The sequence below is a fragment of the Lonchura striata genome, chromosome 1A, assembly GCF_050655825.1.
Source record: "Lonchura striata isolate lonStrDom1 chromosome 1A, ASM5065582v1, whole genome shotgun sequence".
Lineage (NCBI taxonomy): Eukaryota > Metazoa > Chordata > Aves > Passeriformes > Estrildidae > Lonchura > Lonchura striata.
In genome coordinates, this window is record NC_140741.1 from 57,887,989 (window position 1) to 57,912,292 (window position 24,304).

At 41.6% G+C, this 24,304-nt stretch overlaps 1 protein-coding gene across 5 annotated transcripts in view; it reads left to right on the forward strand.

Moving 5' to 3' along the window:
• Positions 1-23,810, forward strand: part of ELK3 (ETS transcription factor ELK3) — a 36,796-nt gene extending 12,986 nt beyond the window's left edge. Inside the window, exons 2-6 of one of the 5 annotated variants that reach the window (XR_014951753.1) lie at positions 4,147-4,355; positions 12,560-13,351; positions 18,215-18,337; positions 20,195-20,320; positions 20,891-23,810. Coding sequence is in view for 2 of the 5 variants with exons in the window: in XM_021527959.4 (XP_021383634.3) it covers positions 4,149-4,355; positions 12,560-13,351; positions 18,215-18,337; positions 20,891-20,989 (1,221 nt within the window). In the remaining 3 variants the exon portion in view is untranslated. Of the gene's footprint in view, positions 1-4,146; positions 4,356-12,559; positions 13,352-14,575; positions 18,338-20,194 lie in introns of all 5 variants that reach the window. The other 4 variants (XR_014951755.1, XR_014951756.1, XM_085568234.1 and 1 more) reach the window with 4 other exon arrangements.
• Positions 23,811-24,304: the final 494 nt, after the last annotated feature.

A 24,304-nucleotide genomic window follows, 5' to 3' on the forward strand; every position in this document is an offset into this window, starting at 1 on the left:
AAGTCTTGTAGTGAGCACAGAAGAGGAATATTTATTATTACTATTTAATATTAATAGAGTTGAATGAAATGTGGTCACTGTAAGAAGTGACCACATCCTAACAACTCAAAGTTAGGCAAGACACTGAATTCCCTTTGAGTCAGCAAAAATTCAAAATAGTTAGAAAATATATAAATTAAAGATAATGTTTTCTGAAGATCTCCAACTCCTCACAGTCATAATTTATTATGACTTTTAATACAGGCACCAGATTTTTGGTTGAATTAAATGTCTTCCAGTAAATCCAATACATCTGTCGTGATTCTTCTGCTTGACCACTCAAATGAGGCAGAAGTTAAGCCCTGTGTGGCCATTCTGTCCTCCTGAGGGGACAGTTAGTGCCTTGTGGAATCCAAAACAGTTCCCATAGAGAAAGGCAGGTTAATACTTCTGTTGGCCTGTTTGGAAATTAAATATTTTGTATCAGTTAAAAATCCTGTCACTGCAGAATCTTAGATTTTTCTATTGTTGTGGGCAGAATGGGAATTTGCCATGGGCAGAACGGGAGCTTCAGACAAAGTTCATTAGAGAAGCCTTCCCTCTGAGTCACGGGGTGCAGAAGGGGCCCCTTTGCTTTCCAAACTCCTTCTCAGAGAGGAGTCCAGGCAGAGCATCCTCCTACAACTATTCCCCTGCAAATCACATTTGACAGAATGGAAATGAGATTAACACCAGTTTACCAAATTCAAGAAATCTGAGATTTTACTTCATATATACTTAGACCAAGGCTTCTTTTATAGGTAGTTACACCTGTGAATATTCAGTGTGACTCAGACCTGAACACCTCAAGTTTGGTGGTTAGAAGAGTAGGACCATACAATTAATGATCAGCTGAAAATGTAATTAGCATGATTTGCCTCATGTAGGAATCATACATACAGTTGCTGTATGGGCAATATGGAAAGCTTTATACAGGAACTCAGTGGCAGATGGAGGGATGAAGCACAATGCAGCATTGAGCTGTTTTAATCTCATTTCTGTAGGGCAGACTTGGGTCATACCAGTAGAAGATTTATGCATGTACCAACTGAGCACATTGGTGCTGAAGTCTGAGGTACACAGGTCCTTTATAAAGCCTGTTCAGAGCCACAGGCTTGGGAGAGTTTATGGTCAGGCAATATAGGGTTGTGAGGGGCTGTCTAAATCTAATCCCGCCACTGCCATCTGCCCTGGGTCCAGCATCTGAAGTGACCCCCAGAGATTATCCATGGATTTCAGCTGGAATAACTGAGCCACTTCCAAAAAGGTGGCAGTAACCTTTTATGTAATAATCCGATGGGAGTCACCTTTCCTTGCTCACCTAGATGGTACTGTTTGTGGAGTGAGTATTCCTCTAGGATTCTCTCACCCAGGCTTGTGCTGTTCATGCACTTTACATGATGCCTATGGCTGAGTCGTCTTGAGCACCACACTCAGAAGGTAAAAAGGAATCCAAAACTGTTTACATTTTACAAATTATAAGCATCAGAAAACAGGTTCATAATGGAAAGTGTAGTACAAAGTTAGCTAGAGATTACACTGTGAGTTTTCATGGGCAGAGGTGAATGGAGATGGAGCAGGCTGCAGCAAAATGTTCTTTGCTTAGCGTTCAGTTCCACCTAACCTCTCTTCAGAGCCATGAGTGCTGAACTTGTAGTTTAAGATCTGGATGAGAGAATTGTGTCTTTGAGGTATTACACTGTTTTGGGTGATGATATGGTGAAATTTTTATTGGTTCTTCTATAATTCTCATTTCTCTTTATTTTCCTCAACTGAAGTTCTGCTGACAGGTCTTTTTGACATTTTAGTACAATTTTGAAGAAAGATATTTTTATGGTACTTAAAATTTTCCAGAGCAGCAAAAGTTCTGTTTGTGATTTCTTGTTAGGAAGAGTTGTATGATGCAAATTGAAATTATGCAGGGTATGGCTGCAAAATATGTAATGTACAGAAAATAGAATTATTTAAGAGGAATATGATTGTATATAAATACACCTTTTTAGCAAGGTAAATTGCAAAACTTACAAGTATTAGAAAGTATATAGATATATGATGTGTATCTGTATATTTATGATACCAGATTAATAAGGACAATTTATTATCTTTGAAGTTATAGATAAATAATCTGTTAAAGAGGCTAATATCTGTGAAGAGGGTGTACTTTAAAGGAACTTTTAAAGGCTGTAAAGCAAGTAACTGTCAGGTATATTATAGCTATTAGTATATTTCTTGCCTTATTCTATGTGAAATAGGATTTGTATAAAACTGTAATGAAGCAAATGCAGACGTTTGAAAGTGCCAGACCTTCCATATAGGCTGTTCTGTTTCCAGGATCTCTAACAGTCCTAGGAGCCTCAAATGACCTTTGAAGTGCTGCGTAGTTACGGTGTCACTCATCTGGGCATCGGTGGCTTTGTCTTTGTCATTCAGATGGGACTCTCAGTTAATTAAAGAAATGAGGATTTTGAAGGATAGTAAAATCATCATTGATTCTGCCAACCCTTGTTTGGCCAGCTTACTTTGAAATGATTTGGACTAAAACATAGCTCCAAACCCTGTTATTCCACAGAAATATTGACGGCGTTCTCTAGTATAATTTTAACTTGCTTTACACTAGTGAAGCTCATGCAATTTATTTTTCTTATTATACTCATGAAGCTTATGCACGGTGATGTCCTTCCTGCGGAGGCAGACCTGCAGAGGCAGCGGCTCCCGCTGTCCCGCTCCTGCCGGGGATAGCTGGAAGGCTTGTGCCCTCTTGTGGTGCGCACATCCAGGGAAGCGGCAGGCAGCAAGCCTGGCATCCTGTCCGTCATCTGCTAGGGCACAAACAACAGTGTATTGGGAAACAAAATTAACGAGGGCGCTAAAATCGTGAGCTTGTCTAGATAAAGACAAAAATACTCATTGTTTCATGCACAGAAGTAAGTCAGGTAATAATTAGCCCCATTAGCACCACAGTAAATTAATCAATACTAGCAGTAAATCTCTGTGACATAACATATCCAAGTTAAGTTTCAGAAGAGGCCATAAAAAATTATTTGATCCGGTGTTAGCATGCTAAGGCTGGAAATGTTTTTGAAAGTGGGTGAAAATTTCATTTAATGATTCTGTAGTTTAAAAGCTCAACTTTATCTGCATATTCATTAAAATGATAAGTTGTTAGCAGCGATCATGCTCCCAGGTTTTAAGTTGTGTATATACCTGTGCTGAGTTGGAATATAGCCAACCTTCAGTTTATCCTTTTATTGCAGTGCTTGAACAAAAGGTTTGTTCTAGGGAGGGCTCAGTAGCACAGGCAGTTAGCAGAGGAAAATTATACTCAAACAACCTTTAGCAGAGAAAAAAATATTCAAACAACCTCAGATGTGAGACTCAGGCACTGTTAAAAATACTCTTAATTCTCAGTAGTAGGTATGATAATGAAAGAAAAGATCCCTGTTAAAGAGAGGTTCTGGTTAAACATCACTTACTTTACTGTGCTTAAGTGTACTGAACTTCCAGCTTTTTTAAACTATAAAGAATGTCTTTTGAGCTATTTGAATTGGCAAACAGAAGCAGCAAGAGTAATTTCAGGCCCTGGAGAAAAAGAATAGGCAAAGGCTGTTTGGTGGTGGGAGGGGAAAGGGATGTAGCTTCTGGTCCTGTAAACAAAGGCAATTGCTCTGGTCTTCCCTTGTCCTTCCTCTTTTTCACAATGACGTATCAGAACAAGTCCAGTAACCTCCTCCTGACAGTAAACAGTAGGTTTTTAATATAATTTCCTTGGATAGTCATATTAAGTCCTTTTCTCCCTGCCTTATGTGTTCCTTTGAGGAGTGATTGCTTACAATGAATGGAAGACACCAACTGGCAGACCCTGTAGAAATGTGAATTTTGTGGGCAGTGCTTTTCTAAATACTTCCTGTACTTATGTGACCCTTCAGAGAACAGCAGTGGGAAAAATACTGGAAAAGCAGTGGAAGACCTGTAGGTCTTGTGGATGTTTGGTTGTGAATGATGTGGTAGCTTCCTTTTCTCAATTATGTAGGATGACTCCTGCACAGAGCTTATTACTCAAATGAGCGTTGGGTGGAACACCTGCTCCCAAATGTTTTTCACACTGTTGCTCTTCTTTTTCCCTTCTAGGTATGGAGAGTGCAATCACACTGTGGCAGTTCCTTTTGCAGTTGCTGCTAGACCAGAAACACGAGCATCTAATTTGTTGGACATCTAATGATGGAGAATTCAAGCTACTCAAGGCGGAAGAAGTGGCTAAGCTGTGGGGACTCAGAAAAAACAAAACTAATATGAATTATGACAAGCTGAGCCGGGCGCTCAGATACTATTATGACAAGGTAAATTTTGTTATTGTCATTCAGACTAAGGAAATAGAAATGCTACCAGTTAATATTTTTCCTGTCTGTGGAAGCTATTCAGAAGTTCCTCTAACTACTCAAGATATTAGAAGGAAAAGATTGTAGAACACAAATATACAAATATTGTAGAACTCAAATCTTGCATATTCACATTTCTCAATTTTAGACTTGAATTTTAGTAAATTCAAGGAGTTTCCAAACTGTTTCCACACCCTTTTTTGGGATGAATATTATATTATTTTTTCTAATTGATATTAAATCTTCTCAGGATTAGTTCTCCTTAAATGGATATTTTTCAATAAGATATATAAATTCCAAGTTCTTAGGTTTTACTATTCCCTATATTATTGAATATTAAATATTAATAAAATTATTATTAATAGTAAATAATGAATAAAAATTAATTTATCATTTAAAAATTAATAAATAGGTTTTGTATATTAAAAAGGAAAACTTCATAGCTGTGCTTAGTGGCTTGTTTTCATCTTGATTTTCAGAAAAGGGGGTGAAATGAGATTATACAGTGAGTAATGCCAGTGTTCAGCACCATTAGAGCATGTTTGCTGCCTGCACAAGGCAGAGGAAAGTAGACGCTCTTTCTGGACTGACCTTAGACAACTGCTGTAATGTATTATTCGTAGTGCACTAATTCTTGCAGGGCACAGTACTATGCAGTCAATCTAACACAGAGATCAAAAAACATGTTGACTGCAAATTAACAATGAACAATTGGATGATCAGACTTTCCATGACCCAAAGGGGCTCCTTCTCCTGAAAAAAAAATTTTAGTTTCAGATTTAGAGATGTTAGTGTTTTGTCCACTAGAAGTCAGATTTTTCCACTTAATATGTTTCAAAGGTGCCTAACTGAGAAGGAAGGAAAGGATTTGGTGAGGACAGTAGAGTGGCTGTTCAGAGCAGTTGGTGTGATGAATCCCCTTCAGTAAGTGCTAAAAAGGCTTCTGCTCAGCATGGGGAAGCTTGCTTCATTACATGACTCCAACCCCCCTGGTTATAAACTTGACTGGGATCAATGGAGACAGAGTGCCTGCTGGTGCATGAAGAGCATAGCCAGGCAGAGCCCAAATATGTTGTTAATGACTGAACAGACATTGCTTAAAAACAAGGAACAAGATATTTGTAGCACTTATGCTTTGAGATCTCTCTGATCTCTTTGAAGTAATGGAATATAATGGCTCCTTACCTGAGACTCTCTTGCTTCTTTTATCCCTTAATCTTTCTTTTTTTTAAATCTGTATTCTGTTTTCAGTTCCCTGCCCACAGCATGCACACACCTTTGTCATCTTTTTTGTCTCTGCTCAAGCAGCATCTGCCAGAGTGGCTGTAAATTTCTTCATCAGGGTTCTGGCTGAGGCAACTGCTTGCTGTTTGTAGAGATGGTCTTCTGTCACACAGTTTCATCTAAGTGTGGCACAAGGATTTTGGCCATTTTTCAGGTGTTCTGTGGTCCAATGGAGGCTATAGCTCCTAGATGGAAAGAAAGATAAGTTCTTTCTTCCCCATGTACTGCAATCAGGGTTTGAACCCCAACACAAACCTATGGTTATTTCTGTTTAAATTAAAAGAGTAACTTCTTTAGAAGGAAACAGTGGGAGCTTCTCACTCTGTGGGTATAGTGTTTTGTGACCTGTAGGTTCCCAGACAGTGGAGAAAGGTGGGTTACTGGGGGAGTGCTGAAGGATAGAGCAACTTGCTGCAGGTTTTGAAGTGTGAGAGATAGCTGATAGTGAATCCTTGTAGAGTGGCAGGGTGTGCTCAGTCCTAAATGCTTCCTCTGCCTTCAGTTCAATCTATACTGCATAGCACAGAAGGGAAAAAGTCAAGAAAGGGAGGAAAGGCTCCCTGACATTCTTCCTTCCTCAATGCAGAACAAAAGGGGAAGGACTGAGGAGGTGAAAAAGCCTCTCAGACTTGAATGCTCTTTTCCTTTAGACCATTCACCAATTTGTGAGATGAACCTAAAAGCTGTCTAGACTCTGAGGGTAGCCTCAAGGAGCCTTCTGACATACTTATTCCCTCCCTGCTTGTGTGCATTGATGGATGTGTTGTCAGCTGGGAGTGCTGGGGCAAACGGGATGCACACTGAACAAATGTGACAGACACTGAGCTGCAGATGGGGGAGTGGCAGCAGGAAAGATGAGGCAGAACTCTGGACAAGACTTCACTTGCACTATGGAATTATTGACAGGAATTTGTCTTCCTATAACCTAAGTGATCTAGCAGCATATGAGTTTGAGACAAAGGTCAGTGACTGTTTTAGAAATTATGGTAGCACATGGGCTGGACCTTCTTTTCTTGGACTGCCCTCTGCTCCTACTACATACAGTTGACACTGAACTAATGTTTCATGGTCTATCTTTGAAATTATTCACCATGGAGAAATAAAACCTGATTGCTGGATAAATGGGGGTTTATGAGCTCTGCCTTTTGCTTGGGGGGAACACTGGCTTGTTAAAATTCATCATCTGATTCATCTGAACTTAAAAGTAAATTAATTCCAGTACTGGAGAAAAAATAACACAATTAGGACAAGTTCCTTAGCCTGGGTTTGAAAGCAAGCATGCTGTGGAGGCTGATGGCAAGATTTATGTTAAATTCACATAAAAAGCACCCCAGGAAACGTAGAGTATGGCATGTCCTGATTGTAATTTGTTGCCATGATTATAGTTGCTAAATGTTTGTAGATAATCTGAAGACTCCATTTCCTGTTTCATTTGTTCCCCAAATTCTTCCCCACTCCCCCCAACACCCACTCTTATTTTTATTTAATGCCTTTCCCCTATTGCCTCAACAGAGCAGCAGCACAGATAACAGATAGAACTGAGGAAAGGCATCCTGCGCTCTGCCTACAGCTTGTGTCTGCCATGTCACACACTTTTGCCAGTTGGAAATCTGTTGTAATGCTTTCAGGAGATGCTTCAGCACTATTCCCACACAGAGCACTTCAGCTTGAAGTAAAATACCTATAAAAGTAGAGTTAATAAGGTTACTCAGTTATTTTGCTTCTATGGTAGCTGTAATGGCACATATCTTTTTGAAGTCACCACGGGTTTCAAGGCTACTGAAAGTCCCTATGAATATTTCACGATGACACCACAAGAGAGAAGCTAGTGAGTTTCCCATTAGGTTTTTTATTGAGGGAAGGGGGGCAAATCCGGGAAATTACATGCTGATACTGACATTAACAGGATGTAGAAGTTGTGGAATTTAAGTCCTCAGAAGTTAGGAAATAAAAGAATCACAGTTCCCTGGATAACCCTAATGTTTGCATGAGTTATGCTGCATCTTTAATTACACAGTCACATAATGTTGTGATGAGCAGCTATTAATATTTTTGCATCTTCTCTGAACAGTACGTGGCCCGAGGCTTTACTCAGTGAGTGCTATTCATTTCAGTTCATGGCTGCCCACTTGTTTAGATGGTTTGGCAGTATGATTTATAGTATTAAAATAATATGGGCTGCTTTGTGCTTATTGCAGTGCAGGGACAGGGCTGCTCAGGTGCTCTCAGGATTCAGAGGTGCCAATGTATTCACTCCCCTCCCTGTAACCTGGTTACTAGTTTGTATTTTAATGTCCAAGTGTGGGTGGAAGCATGGAAGAATTGTTTTGGTTGAGGGTCCCTAACTTGGGTGCTTTCTGAACTACAGGATATAAATGAGGATAATGAAAAATATTATTTTATTTTTGGGAAGGTCTTCTCATAAGACATCTCAGGGGTATCAAATCCTAGAATGAAACAATAGCAGTGCAGTTGTGCTGGAGTACCAACTATACGTTATGTAGTAGTGCAGGTAAGAGGTATTACAAGGTAATACTTTAAGGGGCATTAGAAAGTACCTTTGTAAAACTGGAAGGAGCTTCATCCAGGAGTGATTTGAAGTCAAGAAAGTGCTTGGCTGAAATGGCATAAATGGTTATATAGTGCTATCCATATGGAAAGATGGGAGTAAGGGATTTGATACTCAGTAAGAGGTGATGGGTAGAGGAGAAAGCCCAAGAGCACCTGCCTCAAAGAGACACATAAAATAGTTCATGTTTGACGTGAGATGAAAGGGATGTCCAGTGACCTGCAGTAGAAAGAGCGGAGAACCTGGTCATAGGTGCTAGCCAGAGAAATAGCCTTTATCTTCCAGATGGAGGGCAGTGAAGAAAGACTGCACAGTGTAATAGTACCTGTGCCTGCATCAAAAATGTTACAAAATCTGGCTTCTACACACACAGTGTAAAAAGCATTACTGCATAATTTGTGATGCTAGCAGAATCTGCCTGCCTGCACATGCTGATGCAGACACATTCCCATTTTTCAGAGAAGATGATCCTGCCACAAGTACCTCCTGCCAGCATATGTACTTCAGACCCTGGAGTGTGAGCAGCCCTCTGGGTAGGGATCTCAATAGCTGGAAGCAGCCTGGATAGAGTTCTTGGAGGGATTAATAACCTGTGTTCCTACACGTATTGCATCCCTCAGTACTCTTAGAGCCAGGGAACTTGCAACACATCCAAGTGGGAATTAGGAGCAGTGGCTACAGCTCTGGTCTTTATTATTTTCTGTGAAGGGATATTTAGTACCTACAGAAAAGTTCATTCTGCTCTGTCATACATTTTGAGATCTTGGGCATCCTGATTATAGGTCACTTCCCGGAAAGAGGGAGAAATTGTCTTCCAGCTCCTGAGGTCCCTCATCAGTCTGAAGTTTGACTAGGAAGTGGGTCCCAAGTCCCAGCTCAGTCTCACAAGCGGCTCCTGCAGCCAGCAAACAGGTTTGGGCCTAGCTAACAGGTTTGGGCCAAGCCACTAAAATGCCTCAGTCACGCTGGTAGTATAGTTACACATTTGCTCTAAATGGCTCAAACACGGAGCAGGAATCAGAGCTGATAAAAATAAAACACAAACATGATGGATTTCAGTAGTGCACATGCATAGTTGACACAACCCCTCCCCGGTATAGTCTAGTTGAAGCTGCAGGGAGAACCAGTCCACCAAGCCTTTGGCATCCAGCTCAGCCAGCTGCTCTGCGGAGGACAGGGGCAGAGGAGATCCATCCCCGCAGCTGGTGATTCAGAGCTCTCAGGTGAGGCTGGTTTTGGAAGGGCTCACAGAGTGAGTTCCTGAAGTGCTGGGGTGTGAATAAGTCTGAGCTCACCAGCATGGACAATGTGCTGGAGCAGGCAGCCGGCACTGCAGCTTTCCAAGCACTTCTCAACAGGGTGGGTGCGCATGTTTGCTGTAGTCACTGTTTTGCACACTGGGGGCAGAGGAGGGGAAGTGTAAAGTGTTGTAGAAGCCAACAGAAGAGGGGCATTCCTTGCTGCCTGCCCTCTCTCTGAGTGTCAGAGAGTGCTGTCTATTGATAAGATGTTTTTTTTTTAGCTGTTGGACTGGAGCGCCTGCTCTTGTCCCTGTTGCCGATTTCTTCTCTGCAGAGCTGCATGGACCCAGCAGTCCTACCCTGGTTCCCTGCAGCCCTGGCCAGCAGCTAATAGCACTCATTGCAAGCCTGTTCATGAGGGAATTTACATAGAAAATTCAAACAACAATAAAATAGGGCTAAATGTTCACATACAATTACTGTCCTGCTACCAAGCAAGTCGTCTAGTCCTCCTGCAAATGCAGGAAGGCACAACTCTTTGCCCTTTCAAACTGCTTGTTGTGGTGCCTGTCACTGTCTTTTGTGGTTTGAACTGTCATAGTTCAGAATGATTGTGACAGATCACTGAGGTGATGGTAAAAATATGCTGCTTTTTACCTTCAATTATTTGTCAAGAAAAAGTCAGTGCCTTTCTGAGGCACTTCATTAATTTGCGTCCTTATTTTCTCTTGCATGCCGGTGGAGATTTCCTGAGGCTACACATTAAAGAGAAGCCTGTAAAGTGCTTGAGGGATCTGCACTTGAATCTTTTCATCTCCAGCCATTGTTAAGTGGGCCTTTGCTGCAGGCTGACAGAGTTGGAGGAGCAGCACTGCAATATTCTTAAAACATAACTGTATTTAATAATAACAAAGGAAGTATAAACTCACCAGTCCATCCAGTTGCTTTTTATAGCAATGTTCCCCCATTGCAAGTCTGCATCAGTGTAAAAGTGCAATCCTTAAATACATTTAATCTTGTTCTGCTGGGAGTCACATTTTCCAAGGAGAATCTCAGTTGCTAGTGCTTGATTTAACAATAATTCAAAGTTGCCAGGAGCAGAGGGGAGCCATTATTTTAAATATAAATACAAATACATATTGAAGGAAGAAAACAGAAATCCAGTTGGGATGGGTTTTTTTTTCATATGTGAGCACTTTGGAGATTTTGTTCTTTGGAAAGAGAATGCAATATTGAGAGTGCAGAAAAAGTGCAATCGTCCAATGTTGCACTGAAATAGCAGTGAAAAAAAAATCTAGGCCAAGCCCAAAGCCATGGAAATTAAAGCTCATGCAGATTGAGATTCTGTGGGCTAAATGTTTGTCCTGAACCTCTGGAGCAAAAAAAGACACTGCAGCATCTGCCAGGTGGGTAGATGTGTGTACAGTTCAGCATGGAAGAGGGCAGTTTGTGCCTTTAGTCTGAACTTGAATTAAATTCTTCTCTTTGCTATAGATCCCTTATCAACTTGGGAAACAACATTCTCTATTTGTACCACAGCTCCTGACCTGTGATGCAAAGCTGCATCCCAGGGTTCTTTGTAGCATTAGTTTTGTATTCAAGAAGGTACCTGAATGAAATGGCAGGACATTCAGACAGATGAATTACAGAGTGCAGTAGCTCAGCTGAAAGACAAGAGGTTCTGATACTCAAGTGCAGGTTCTTCTTTCACAAAATGATCCTCCTTGCTTTTGTGACTGAACAAGGTGTAGTGCAGGCAAGAGAAGCACCCAGAACTATGTGTTGTCTATATATAAAGAAAGATGATGTCTCTTTTCCTTAATTTTCTGTTTCATTTTCAGTCAGCTTAACAAATGTTTCCACTATTGGTGTCAGAAGCTGTGGTAGAATGAAAAAACAATTAGATTTTAGGAAATCTGTAAATATTTACATTCCCATATGTACAGCGAAGCAGATGTCTGCAGAATACCAGCTGGAGGTGCAGCAGATGTGCTGGACTAAAGGGAAGCCTCTTGGAAGGGGATTTTCAGAGGTGACTTAACAAACTCTCCACCAGGGGTTTCAAGAAGAGGGAAATTAGCATGGAAATCTTGGGACATATTTATTCTTTTGTTCTGCAACACTTGGCTTAGGGTGGTAAATGTTCCAGACCCTAAGCAAGGCCTGTGCCATAATGTACCTTTGTGGAAGAGCTCACATATCCTTGGGAATTGTGTTAGAGCAGGCAGCCAACCTGGGTTTGCAGGAGGAGCACTAGGAGTAGAAACATAAAAAGTCTCAAAAGGAATCAGTTCTTTACATAAAGGGGACATCTCAAGAAAAAAATAAACGGTTCTACAAACCTTTGAGAAGTATGAGGCTTTTTCAATAATTAATTTCCATAGTCAGTTTAGACTGGTGAAAACCTTCTGCCTGTACCAGTGAGCATCCTGAGTCTAATGCAGACCTGGAGATGGTGCAGGGGATATTGCAGGACACAAGTACTTTTCCAGCCCATGCAAGGGGTTGTGTTTTTTACAGACATAAGTTCATGATTATTGACAGAAAGACAGTCATTGTAAGTTTAGCTTAATCTTTCCCTTATGTGGTAAGGAACAGAGGGTAAATAATTTTGGCCAGGAGGCTGAGTTGGTTTTGTCCCTTGCAGACATTTTGAGAGTAGTTCATCCTCAGGTGTTTGTGTCAGTTTTAGGAGGCATGAATGAAGGAATTAGCATTTATTGTGGAACGCAAGTGGTGGCATGGCTCGAATCCACAAGGCAGCACAACTGCTTTTACTGGAAAGAAAATATTCCCAAGCTGCTTCAGAGGAAGCAGAAGTCAAAGCAGCAGGCCACCATGAGGTCTTTGTCACCAAGTGATGCTGGTTTTGTTGGAAACCATGAGGAGCCAGGAGTGGACTCCCTGGCTGAGCAGAGAGGTATTGGAATAAGCCAAGGGTGATCAACATTTGGAGCCCCACAAAATGACCTGCACAGCTTTATGAGGGAGCAGTGCCTCCTGCCCTTGTGTGTGCAGTACTGGCTGCCTCTGAAATGCTGATCTTTCTAGCACTTTCTTTGTATTTGCAGAACATCATCAAGAAAGTGATTGGACAAAAATTTGTATACAAGTTTGTCTCCTTTCCTGAGATTTTAAAAATGGATCCACATGCTGTGGAAATCAGCAGAGAGAGACTTTTGCTGCAGGACAGCGACTTTAAGATGCCTTCGGAGAGCAGGGATCAGCACAAGCACAGCTTGTCAGCACTGAAAAGCACAAGCCGTAATGAATATATCCACTCTGGCCTGTACTCCTCTTTCACTATCAACTCTCTGCAAAACCAGCCAGACCCATACAAGACCATCAAAACAGAAAAACTGGAGAAGTCAGAAGGAAACACACCAGTTGAAGAAGTCCGGACTGTTATCAGATTTGTGACAAACAAAACAGACAAACAAGTTACGAGGCCCATGGTGTCGTTGCCTTCTACTTCTGAAACAGCAGCTGCCTCTGCTTTCCTCAACTCTTCAGTATCAACTAAAATATCTTCCTTAATGCTACCCAACAGTGTAAGCATTTCATCTCCATCATCATCCTCCTCCAGGTCACCATCTCTGTCTCCCACCTCCCCCCTCCCTACAGAACACAAGAGCTTCTTCCTCGACTCCAGTTGCCACGACTCAGATTCCCTTGAGCCTCTGAACCTCTCTTCAGGCTCCAAGACCAAATCCCCATCTCTTCCCCCAAAGGCTAAAAAACCCAAAGGCTTGGAAATCTCTGCCCCACCTATGATTCTCTCCAGCACTGACATCGGTTCCATCGCCCTCAACAGCCCTGCACTTCCTTCGGGATCCCTGACTCCAGCTTTCTTCACTGCCCAGGTAAGACCTGCCTTTCTCCAGGCATTCCCTCCATGTGGCCAAGAGCATTAGTTCTGTGGGTCTGTCACCATGTGATGGGAAAAAAAAACCCAACATACAGGTTGGAAAGTAGGTTTCTCCTGGGGTTTGTTCCTAATTGAGTATGGGAAAAGCCATCACAGTTCACACACTGCCTGAAAGAATAAGGAGATGGGCAGCCATTAGTGAATTGTTTATCAGTTCAAACCAGCCTCCAGATCTACAAAACAAACAGGAAAAAGACAAGAAAACCACAGGGGTTTTGTAGGTCACAACTTGAGCATGTGGGATGCTTGGTTAGATTTCTCTACTAGATGTTACATCCATTCAAACAGTGTGACCTTTTTGTTAATTTCTGAATACAGATTCAAATTAACTGGTTTCTAAGACAGGCTCTAAAGTCAGTTTAAATTTCTGAAGTTGTACAATTCACAGAGTAGTTGCCAGCGCTTCCCTTCAGCAGAGAACTATGGAATAACTAGAAGGTTATTTTGTTCTTTTTAATAATGTATTTGTGGTAATATCAACAGTAAGTTCTCATTTTCAAGCTAGTCTATGAAAAAAAGCCTAGGAGTTCAGAGCAGAAGAGGAAAATCATATAGATATGATTGGTGAGTTTTGTCTTACAATAGCACCTCAAAATTACACCAAAGAGAATTCAAAGAATAAAATTATCCCAATGTGGAATACCCCCCACGATCCCCAGCCCTGAAGTAGCAGCTGATGCAAATACTAGCACTGAATGTAGCAAATTGGACAGTAAATAAATAAGGACAAAGCTGTGTTATAAGCCCTCCCTCACTTCATATTGCCTAGAAGACCCATGGTACCCAGAATCCTATCACCTCTTCCCTGTTTGAAAGTGTTGAAGGTGTTTGATGTGGGCAGCATTGAGTGCCTGCACAGCACAAGGGCCTGGCAGAAGTGAGTGTTGGCAAGTGCTCTCATCCAGCACAGCACTTGCTCTCAGCTGGCTGCAGAGCGAGTTTGTGCAGCTCAGGCACACCTGTAAGCCACCAAGATATGAAGTTGTGTCACCAAGAAGAGCAGTTTGTGGGTTGACACCTGTCATTTTTGACATCATAAAGCCTTTAAGTGAATTTATATTTGGCAGGAAGAACAGAAGCGTGGCAAACCAAAACTGAGATGCATTGACAAACTTACAACCTCTAACTGTGGTATAACCACAGTATTTTTTTTTTGTAGGGAGCAAATCTGACAACATCAGATGCCAACCAGACACAATGACAGTGTGAGTTATTTCAAACCCACTTTAATCTGCCGCCGCCCCCAAACCACAGGATGAACAAAGATTTGTTTCCTGGTTTTGTAATTATTTCTTTAAATATTTAACTTTCCCATGCACCTATGAACTGGTGTACTTACTGCCCTGAAAGGGAATTATATTGAGGTTTGTGGCACTGCTTTAGCAGGAGGGATACCCAAGGGTGTGATGACTGTTACCCAACTTAAAGCTATCACAAATCTTTTTTACAGGTTGTCCTATCACAGAAGAGGCATATGGCATCTTTATGGGGTAGTTCCTGGGTCTAATTATTTAAAATTTTGGCTATACAGCAACATAGCTTTTATCCTCTCCTTTAGCCTTCTTTTTCTGTTGTTGATAAGAAGCACCCTGCATCCCAAACACTCATCCTAGCGAATACTGAATGAAAACTACATAGCAGCTGTATTCAGATAACTGTAATATCACAATTCAGAATAACTAAAGCCATAATTTAGACAGGAAATCTGCTGTTCATCCCATTATCCAAGGAACATGCATCATATCTCAAACATTCTCTGATTTATCAGATCCCAGTATGAAACACCTGCTGCCAGGGGTAGGTGCAGAACAGGATGTCTGCTCCAGGAGTGATGTATATTCTGAGACAGTCCTGCTGCCTGCGAGGGTATTTCAAATGGCTTTCCACTGTACCTGCTGGTCATGAGGAACACCCTCAGGTGGAGTGCTGTGAAAGAGCACATGATACACACGATCAATATTAGAACAGAAATGAATGTGTGACAGCACTTGTGTGCTTTCTAACAGCTGGAAGTGACAAGATTATACTTACACACATTGTCACAGAAGTCAGGAGCCATGAGCATCATTACTTAACATAATCCTCTCTGTGCAATGAATTATTTCTATTTAAACTGTTCCTGTGCTTACATTACAATGACGTTTCACAAGTAGGAACTTCCCAATGGGTTCCACATCTAACACCAGATGCATGGCTACATGTGGGCAGAAAATTAAGTGACACATCAATTTCTGTATGTAATTTAGGGATAGGCTGTCCTGTGGTGTTGTTTACACTTAGATTTCCTCTGGTGGTTTTGATACTTGGCTGATGGCAATACTGAGAACAAGCCTGGGAGGCTCTGTGCCCTTTTTGCATTAAATATTAAACAGATTTGGAGGCTTCATTTGGCTGGCTCTTGGTTCTGTCAGAACTTGCAGACATTAGTGCTCTGCTCATCAAAGGATATGAGCTTTTGCCTAGCACTGTTTTAGGCATGTTAGTGTGCTTCCAGAAATAAATGGAGGGCAACTCAGTTTTTCAGATCTCTCTGAAGACTTGCTTTGGCTGCATCTAGGTAGGAATAAACATCTCCAAGTCTTCCTCATTATTTTCAGAAAGCTCCCTCAAGAACTGCCCTTTGAATTCTGGATATCTGCAGCTTCTTAAAGAAAAAATAAAGAATGGAGGCTAAGCACAGGAGTTCTTGGTATAGTTGCCACAGCACTGTGTCCTTAGTTTAATGCTGTTTGGTCTAGCTACTTACATCTTTGGTTTTAAGGTTAGTAGGCTCTTCTGTAAGTAGATCTGAGTATTTATCCTGACCTAATTCAGTATGTTGTCTGTCTCATAAATCTCCACCGGTAGTGCCTGCTAATGGAGCAACAGCTTGAAATGCAGCAAGGAAAGGGACTCTTGCTGGTGGTGCTGATTTCCTTCCCTGTGAAAGCACTATGCTCCTTGGAAGAGAGTGTTTGCAAAGGACTCTTGACAAGTGCATACTTGTCAAGTGGTGGTGTTTTTTTTGTTTTTTTTTTTGACAAGAGCTGTCACTTGATGAGATCAATACTGATGTCTTTTCTTTGCCAGGCCTCCACCCACTCTTTGCTCCTTCTGTTGGCATGCAGATATATCCCAACCATGACTGGTACTCCTATGACCTGCTGATTTACTGAGTCAATGTTTTGCTTTCCCAGTGATAGCACAGGTTTATTACTCCTTGGGACAAACACAGTTTCTTCCATGGGGTTTGGTGTTTCTGATCCACCTTCTTTAGCACAGTGAAGGTGACAGGGTCCTTTCCCTGCACATTTCTCCAGGAACCTCACTTCATCTGAGATTCCTTAGCAAAACCATTCAAGAGCAGCCAAGGTCTTTGTATTAAACAGCCTTTCTGAATCTCCAGGATAACTTTCATGTTTGCTGCTCCTTGTCTTTCCCATCTCTTCTGCTGGTGCCAAGCTAACTGTTTGACCCTGTTGTGAACTGCAGTGCAAGCACGTCACAGCAGGTCTGTGTTCCCCTGTGCCCGCACAGAGCCCCAAACACCGCAGCCGATGCCTCGGGCACTGCTTGGAAGATGAATCTGACACTCAAAATGCACGTCAGCAGTGGCAGTACCTGTGTGAGCCTGCTGTCTGCAGGGTCTGGCAGAGAGCAGGTGTGATGGGCCCTGGTGTCAGCAGCTGCTAAGGGCTGCAATTGCCCTATGTGGAAGTTTGTATTTCTGGCCTGGTGGTTTCTGGAAGTTTGTATTTCATGACCAGAATACATGACCTGCTGGTTACTACAGGGAGATGCAGGTACCCTCTATCTTCTGTCTTCTCTTTACGTATTTTAAACTCTGGACAAAAGGATGCCTGAGTTCAGCACAGCACTGAGACAGTTGTTTGACACAGCAAAGCACGTGCTTGCTTGCTAACTGTGTACATTCCATTAAGGAATAGGACTGATTTTGATAATTGGCATCAAGATTACTGGTGAGATTAACTCATTATGCCAAACACTTTTTTCAAAAGTGTCACGTTATTTTTCAGCATGATAAAGGTTATTCTGGATAGAGAATAATTCACACAATTCTTCATTTGAATGAAGATTTGCATGTGCTCTAACTCTACCTCCCCTCCAACTGTGGTTTAATAATGCTGAGGGCAATCACAGCAACTCTTGTGCATCATGGCACTGGAAAGAGGCACCTCTGAGTTGGGAAAAGCCTTGGATTCTAAGTTCTTGCCATTTTGGGTTTTTTTTTTCAAACAATTAGCTGTGCTCTCTGCTGTGCCCCTGTGCACTAAGCCCATACACCTGTCTCTCCCTGCTCAGCACATTGTATTGCCAGCTCCTTGAACCCTCTTCCATTACGAAGAGGTGCCATCAGGGGAGTACATGTCAAAGGTCAGCAGTGACTCTTTTGTCACACAATTGTAGTAATGCTTCAAAAGCTGCAGTTGGGTCAAGGAATTGCTGCCCTTCAAAAGGTAAAAACTGATTCTGAAGGAGACTAGGTGATGTTGGCAGGCACTGGGGCACACATGGTATTATTCTGTATGTTACACAGTCGCATGAGTGTGGTTCAAATTAACAATAACTGTGCATCTCATTAAGCAAACAGAAATTAAATCAATTTGCATATGAAGGAATATGAAATGTGCAGGTATCCAGAGACAGGATGCAGGGCTGGATGGGCAGCTGTTGCTGACCATGCTGTATATCTGAATTCACTGGAAAACAGAGCCAGTAGATGCTGTGTAAGGCTTTAGGGGGGGTGAGTGCTGCATGGAGCAGTGCTGAGTGTGCATCATGTGTTTTTGTCTTGTAGACCCCCAATGGATTACTGCTAACCCCCAGCCCGCTGCTGTCCAGCATTCACTTCTGGAGCAGCCTCAGTCCTGTTGCTCCTCTGAGTCCTGCCAGGCTGCAGGGACCAAACACTCTGTTCCAGGTAGGTCTTCCCAATGCACAGGTTTAATTGCTAAATGCACACATGGAAGAGACATTGTGGGAACATCTCTTCATATCAGTCTGGAGCTTTTCAAACAGATCAAGAAAATACAGGCATTAACAGGCACTTTTAAAGAGAGGCCTACTTACGTGTACCCTCTTCCAATCCTTGGCAGCACAGTCAGAACCTACTGTGTCTACCAGTGTCTGCTGCAGAAAGAACACATATATTGTGTGAAGGAAAGAAATAAATGCTGGACTCCAAAGAGAGCAGGTAACAGAGCTCTCAGAGCTGCAGGAAGAGAGTGCAGACCACTCAGTGACCTGCAGGAGAGGGCTGGAACACAGACTCTGGGAAAACCAAGACAGTTTGGGTCTCACCCAGTGAGGTGGGCATAGGTTTATCCTTTTGTCCTAATGAGCTACTTCTCACTCAGAAAGACAAGGCTCTCTGAACCCAAAGGCTCCATTTCCAGTTCTCCTGCAATTATCCATGTGTCCTCAACCAAGGACACACCTCTGAGCATGACCTTGTCATATATAACAGCAGAAAGGCAGCATTGTGCCAACTCTCTCCTGAATATTGGCAGAGTAAAATTCTCAAAGTTTTACAGAGGTGTGGTAAATACAAAAGTTATTAAATAACCCACAATGACCACAGCACTCAGCTGCAGCATTTGCCTGAGAATATAGTGGGCATGGTATTTGCAGCTCCAGCTGTAGCTGCTGAAGAACAGCTGATTCATTAAGTCACAAAAGAAATTATGTTGATCTGCTGATTGGCAAGGAACCCAATGGCCATTTGCACAGCTGAAGGTGCGAGGACATCCCTGGAATGAACACCCTGATGGCTATGGAGGGCCAGCACTAACAGAGGAGAGGGACCCTGTGTTAGTCTCTGAACCTTCAGGAAGGCTGACTGCCGAGATCCAGGGCTGGGCTTCAGCTCAAGTAGTTGCTCAGTACTAGGATAGTCAGTCTTTCTATATCCAGCTGTACACGGAGCTCATGACTCCTTATTTGTGTTTCAGATAAACTCATTAATCCCTACTGGATCTTAGTTTTGCACACATGGTTAGAAACAGCCAGATATTTCACCTGAGAAGTGCCTGTGCTGAGACCTGGATTGAGCTTGTACAAACACATGTTGGCCATTCCCTGGGGGAACTGAAAGTGAGGAGTGGCCTTGGCTTTCCCTGCTGAGAGACCCAAAGCAAAGGCCATGATGACAAGTTGTAGAGCAAAAAGCCTTATTTTAACAGCAAATAAGAAATGAAAACCACAGCTGAAGTCTGGCCAAGCCCACCTAGAACTGATGGGTCAGCCAGGGTAGGCATCAGGGTAAAGCTCTCCTCAGACTGCCTGCACAGGCCAGCCCACACTCCATGCATACTCAGGGAAGAGCTTGTAATCAGGTTCTGCATTTTAATGAATCTTGGCAGAAGTAATGGAAACATTTCCTGAGGTTTGGTGTGGTTAAAGCAGAGGCATCAGCCAGTTTGGGCCACATCAGGAACATGGTGCCCTGCAGCACCATGCTGCTCGGCCCAGCTTTACGCAAGTGGTGGAAAACAGGTATCACCATCAGTGGAAGAGGAAACTTGTTACAAGCACGTTATTATATGCATGTGGAGGGTGTGGTTACACCACAGTTGTCTGTCCAAAGACTGATCTAATAAGGGGTAAAAATATACTAGATGCTTGAAGCTGTTCACAGCTCTGTCTCCCTCAAGCCAACAGAAATCCAGCACAGCCCATGGAGCTGGGCCTTGAGGCCAGATCAGTATCTACCACTGGGATAATTCCAGCCTCATGCTGCAGCAAGTTTATTCCACCTACTTGCTTTACTTTTTCTCAGGTCACATGTTAAGAATTAGTCAATACCCACCCTGCAGGCAAGGTGCAGTCACAATGCCGCCATGAACTAGGAATCTACAGCTTCTGTATTGGATACGTTTTTTGCACAGCACTTCTGAAGCAGCAGGTGACAATCAATGACTATACGTTCTGCTTCGCATGCTGAATGGTGTAGCTAGTTTGTCGTTTCTGAGTGAATACAGAAACTGTAATTACTTGAGAGTAATTTTCCCCAAACTTCGTGTCTCCAGTTGTACTTTTTCTGCCCTAAAACTACATCTAAACTTTCACTTTTGCCAAATTCTTTCCTGGAAAAAAAAAAAAAAAAAAAGACAGAAAGGATGTCTTATAATTAGCAATGTGTAGACTGAAAAAATATTTTTGGAAACAGAATGGATGGCAGAGATTGCTCTGTAGTGTTCACTTTTTCAGGGTGATGATAAATGTATTATGTGAAGTTTTATATAAAAAATAGCCAGTAACATATTTTTATATCCTCATGCATTACAAATGATTCAGGTTTTGTCCTCTATCTTGTATTCCTAATGGCTGAGGCAGGCGATTGGTAGATGTCTTGCTGTATAAACATCACACCTCTTGAAACCATCTGGAGCCAGTTGCTAATGCTAAATCCATGTGCTTCTTGGGCTGGGTGTTTTGAGATGAACAGTAATTTCTACCTTTTGGCCTCTTACAGTTTCCAACTCTGCTAAATGGTCACATACCAGTGCCACTCCCCAGTCTGGACAGAGCCTCTTCACCAATACTGCTTTCTCCAAACGCTCAGAAATCCTGATGATGCCTCATCACACCAAGGATGTATTGGTGGATTTAACACTTCATTCCTATGGGCTAGTTTTTCCTGTGTCATGAGAAGGACATTGTGAAACCCTTTATTACTTTGGTTTGCACTTTTCATTACATGGATCATCTACTTTTATTATGTTAGCATTTTTCAACAGTGTTTATATATAAAAATATATATAAATCTGTTATGCATTAAATGAATTATAATTTTTTTATATCATAGCTCTCAAGTGTTGAACACTTCTGTTGTGGATGAAGTACTTTTCTTAATGGATTGCAACAATGTATCTATTAGGGATGTGAAGCTTCTTTTTAATCCCTTTTTCTGCATATTATGCATTGCGCTTGTGTAAACTATAACCGGCTGTGCCTTCTTTTGCATAAAGTCATGTAAATGATTTATATATTTTCTAGTATTAAGATAAAATTTGGAAGAAAGAAACTAGTATTGAACAGCCCTATGGTAGTATTTCAGTATTTTCTCCACAGATGGGCCATACAATGCAGTGTATTAATGTACCTTTGTATTAAGTGCTTTCAAATTGTATAAAAATAGCCTTATAATTTTCCTTTGCTGAAGTGGAAAATATAATCCTTGCTACAGCCAGGAGGAGATGTAGTTCAGAGTAACAAAGCCACATTTATATATTTATGCCCAAGTTCTTCTGTCAAATTGCAACAAGGAGGAACTGGGCTATGTATGTTCACGAGAGGTTTCCAACCTTTAAGAGTACTTCTGTAGAAAAGGAGACATTGCTCAGAATTTATGTGGCCTATATTTCTTATGGACTGTCAACAGTACGTCTGGAAAGAGTGCAGGTAATCTTTGTCCTCCCAAAGAATGAGGATAATTCCCGATAATTTTCAGGTGCTTTGTTCAGCTGTGCCAAGTGCCTTCTACTACTTCCCTGGAAAGACTATTGTAGTTACTCAAGCTCTGGAGGTCACATTTCCCCTTCCCCCAAAGCTGGAAAAGTTACAGGTCCGTAAACTGATGCCTGGTGCTTGCAAAGAGGCAGAGACTCTACATGTGGGATATTTATGTATCAACAGCTGAATTCTGGATGAAAAAAAACAGCACTGTGCTATTATATACTTGCAACTTGAATTTACTGGGTATGTCCTCTACCTTGAGGGGATGGTTTAGTCATCTAAATGTCAGGTTAGGATTAAGCCAGACTCCCTGGCACCACAGACTCTTAATCCTGGCAGGGTTGATGCAAATTTTCAGTTTCCTGATGTGGCTAAATTGGCTTGAATGCAGCTTTACTGTGTCGGTTTTTCAGATGAGACCTTAAAAGCCAACCCCAAATCCAATCCCTGTTTTGTGACAGGTCATTCAAACTTCAACTTTGCTTTCTGGCTGAGCAGCTGGCCATGGTCTATTCTTTTTGAAATGTATGCAGTGAGTTGTCTGCTGATTTTCTGCTTGGATGCATTTCAGTGATGATGTGTGTAGTTATGTGTAAAGTGCTTTTGGATCCTTCAACCTGAAAGGTGCTAAATAAACATTTTATTAATGCAGTTCTCATGTTGAAAAGCCATTTTTGGGGCAGAGGTAGTTGACAAAAGACAGCAGGAATTTTCCTCAGGCTCCTGTGTTGCACAACCAAAAACTATTTGACAGTTCCACCTGCAGTGATAAAAACCTGCTGTAGCCATGTAGATACCAGCTGATAAAGACAGCAATTGAATGCCAAACTCGAGGAGAACAAATGAAGCACTTGGGATGTCATTTGCTCGACTCAGCGTTTCAAGAGCTCAAGATGTGCCACCCCACTGAGTCAAAAAGAGAAGATGAACCTACACAAAATTTATGAGTGAATGCAAATTTTATACCAAGTAAAATCAGAATAGATTGGAAGAAAGGGCAGCATGTAACTGATGTGATTGACAAGGTTAGTGGAGATAAATCAAAAGGGCTTGCAGACTGGACATTTATCTTCCAATGCACTCCTCCCAGGTACATGGAATATTTTTCAACAAGTTACAGACAGGCAATTATTTCACATAGGGAGCTGACTTTGCCTCATTTTTAAAAACCCACGAATATCTACTTACACCTGTAAGGCATGAACAGCAGCATAGAGACTTGTCTTGTATGTGCCACTGTAGCTAACAGGAGAACCCAACATCTAGACAGTATTTCTCACTATGAGTATAAAAAGATGAAAACATACTAGTATGGAATATTACACTGCAAAAAACCAGATGACCATGAGAGGAGGGAGCGTGTGACAGAGAAGAGATTCTTAGAAGTACCCAGATTCCCGTTATTTTATTTCTTCCAAAGTTTTACTATTAATAAGGCGGATTTTTTTTCTTCTCAAAAGGCTCAACACATCATAGCTTCCCTCCCACCCTCCAGCCCTTAAATGATTTTGGATTTTTTTTAAAGATAGCAGAAAAATTTTGGGACAAATTTCTATTTCAAAAAATTATTGGAAAGGATCTGAGAAAATCCAATACAACAATGCAAGACAGAAAATGGGAAGAAGTGCTGTCTTCTCATCTTTGAGAGAATAAAAATAGCAAGAGAACACATCTTCTGTAAGTTGTCTTTTCAGCTGAAATAAATAGGCTGTTAAAATCTGCCTTCTAAATCAGTCAATAATGTGGAATAAAAATTTTTGCTATTGGGAAGTACTTATACAAATAGAGTCCAGCCTCTCAAGTCTAAAACTTATATGAAACACTTGACTGTTATGCCTTGTGCTTTGAAGAAAATATTCTATTGGTAATCTACTGAATTTTATTAACAGTTACCTTTTTAACTGTAGAGGAAAATCAAATAAATGTTTTTAAATAAATACTGTGGAAGTGTCAATATTTCTGGCAGGGAGAGCTCCAGGCCAACAATCCTGGGGAACAAAATGGGAATTACTCTCTTTTCAGTATTCTTGGTAGTAATTGCAATTTGATGATACTTGGGGGATTTATTACAAGATTTGCACTTTATTCGTGCTTCAGCAATATAAGAAGTTCCCAGTTACTATACAGGCTGGGTGCACAATTAGGGTATGTTTGGCTTACCTGCACCTTTGTTTCTTCAGGAAAGCAAGTATCCTCCAGAAGGGCCACAGCTGCAGGGCAGCTTTGCCAAGAGCTTGTGCACACCTATGGCCCTGGCACAGGTAAGCCGCTTCAGTTCTAAAGAAAACTTCCAGTGTGGGGATAACAGTGATAGGTGATAAACTATAGCAAAAGACCTGACACACATCCATGATGTAAAGAAAGAACAATTTGTTTTGTCTAAAACTGGCCTCATCAGACAGGCTCATTACCCATCTGGAAATACCTATCA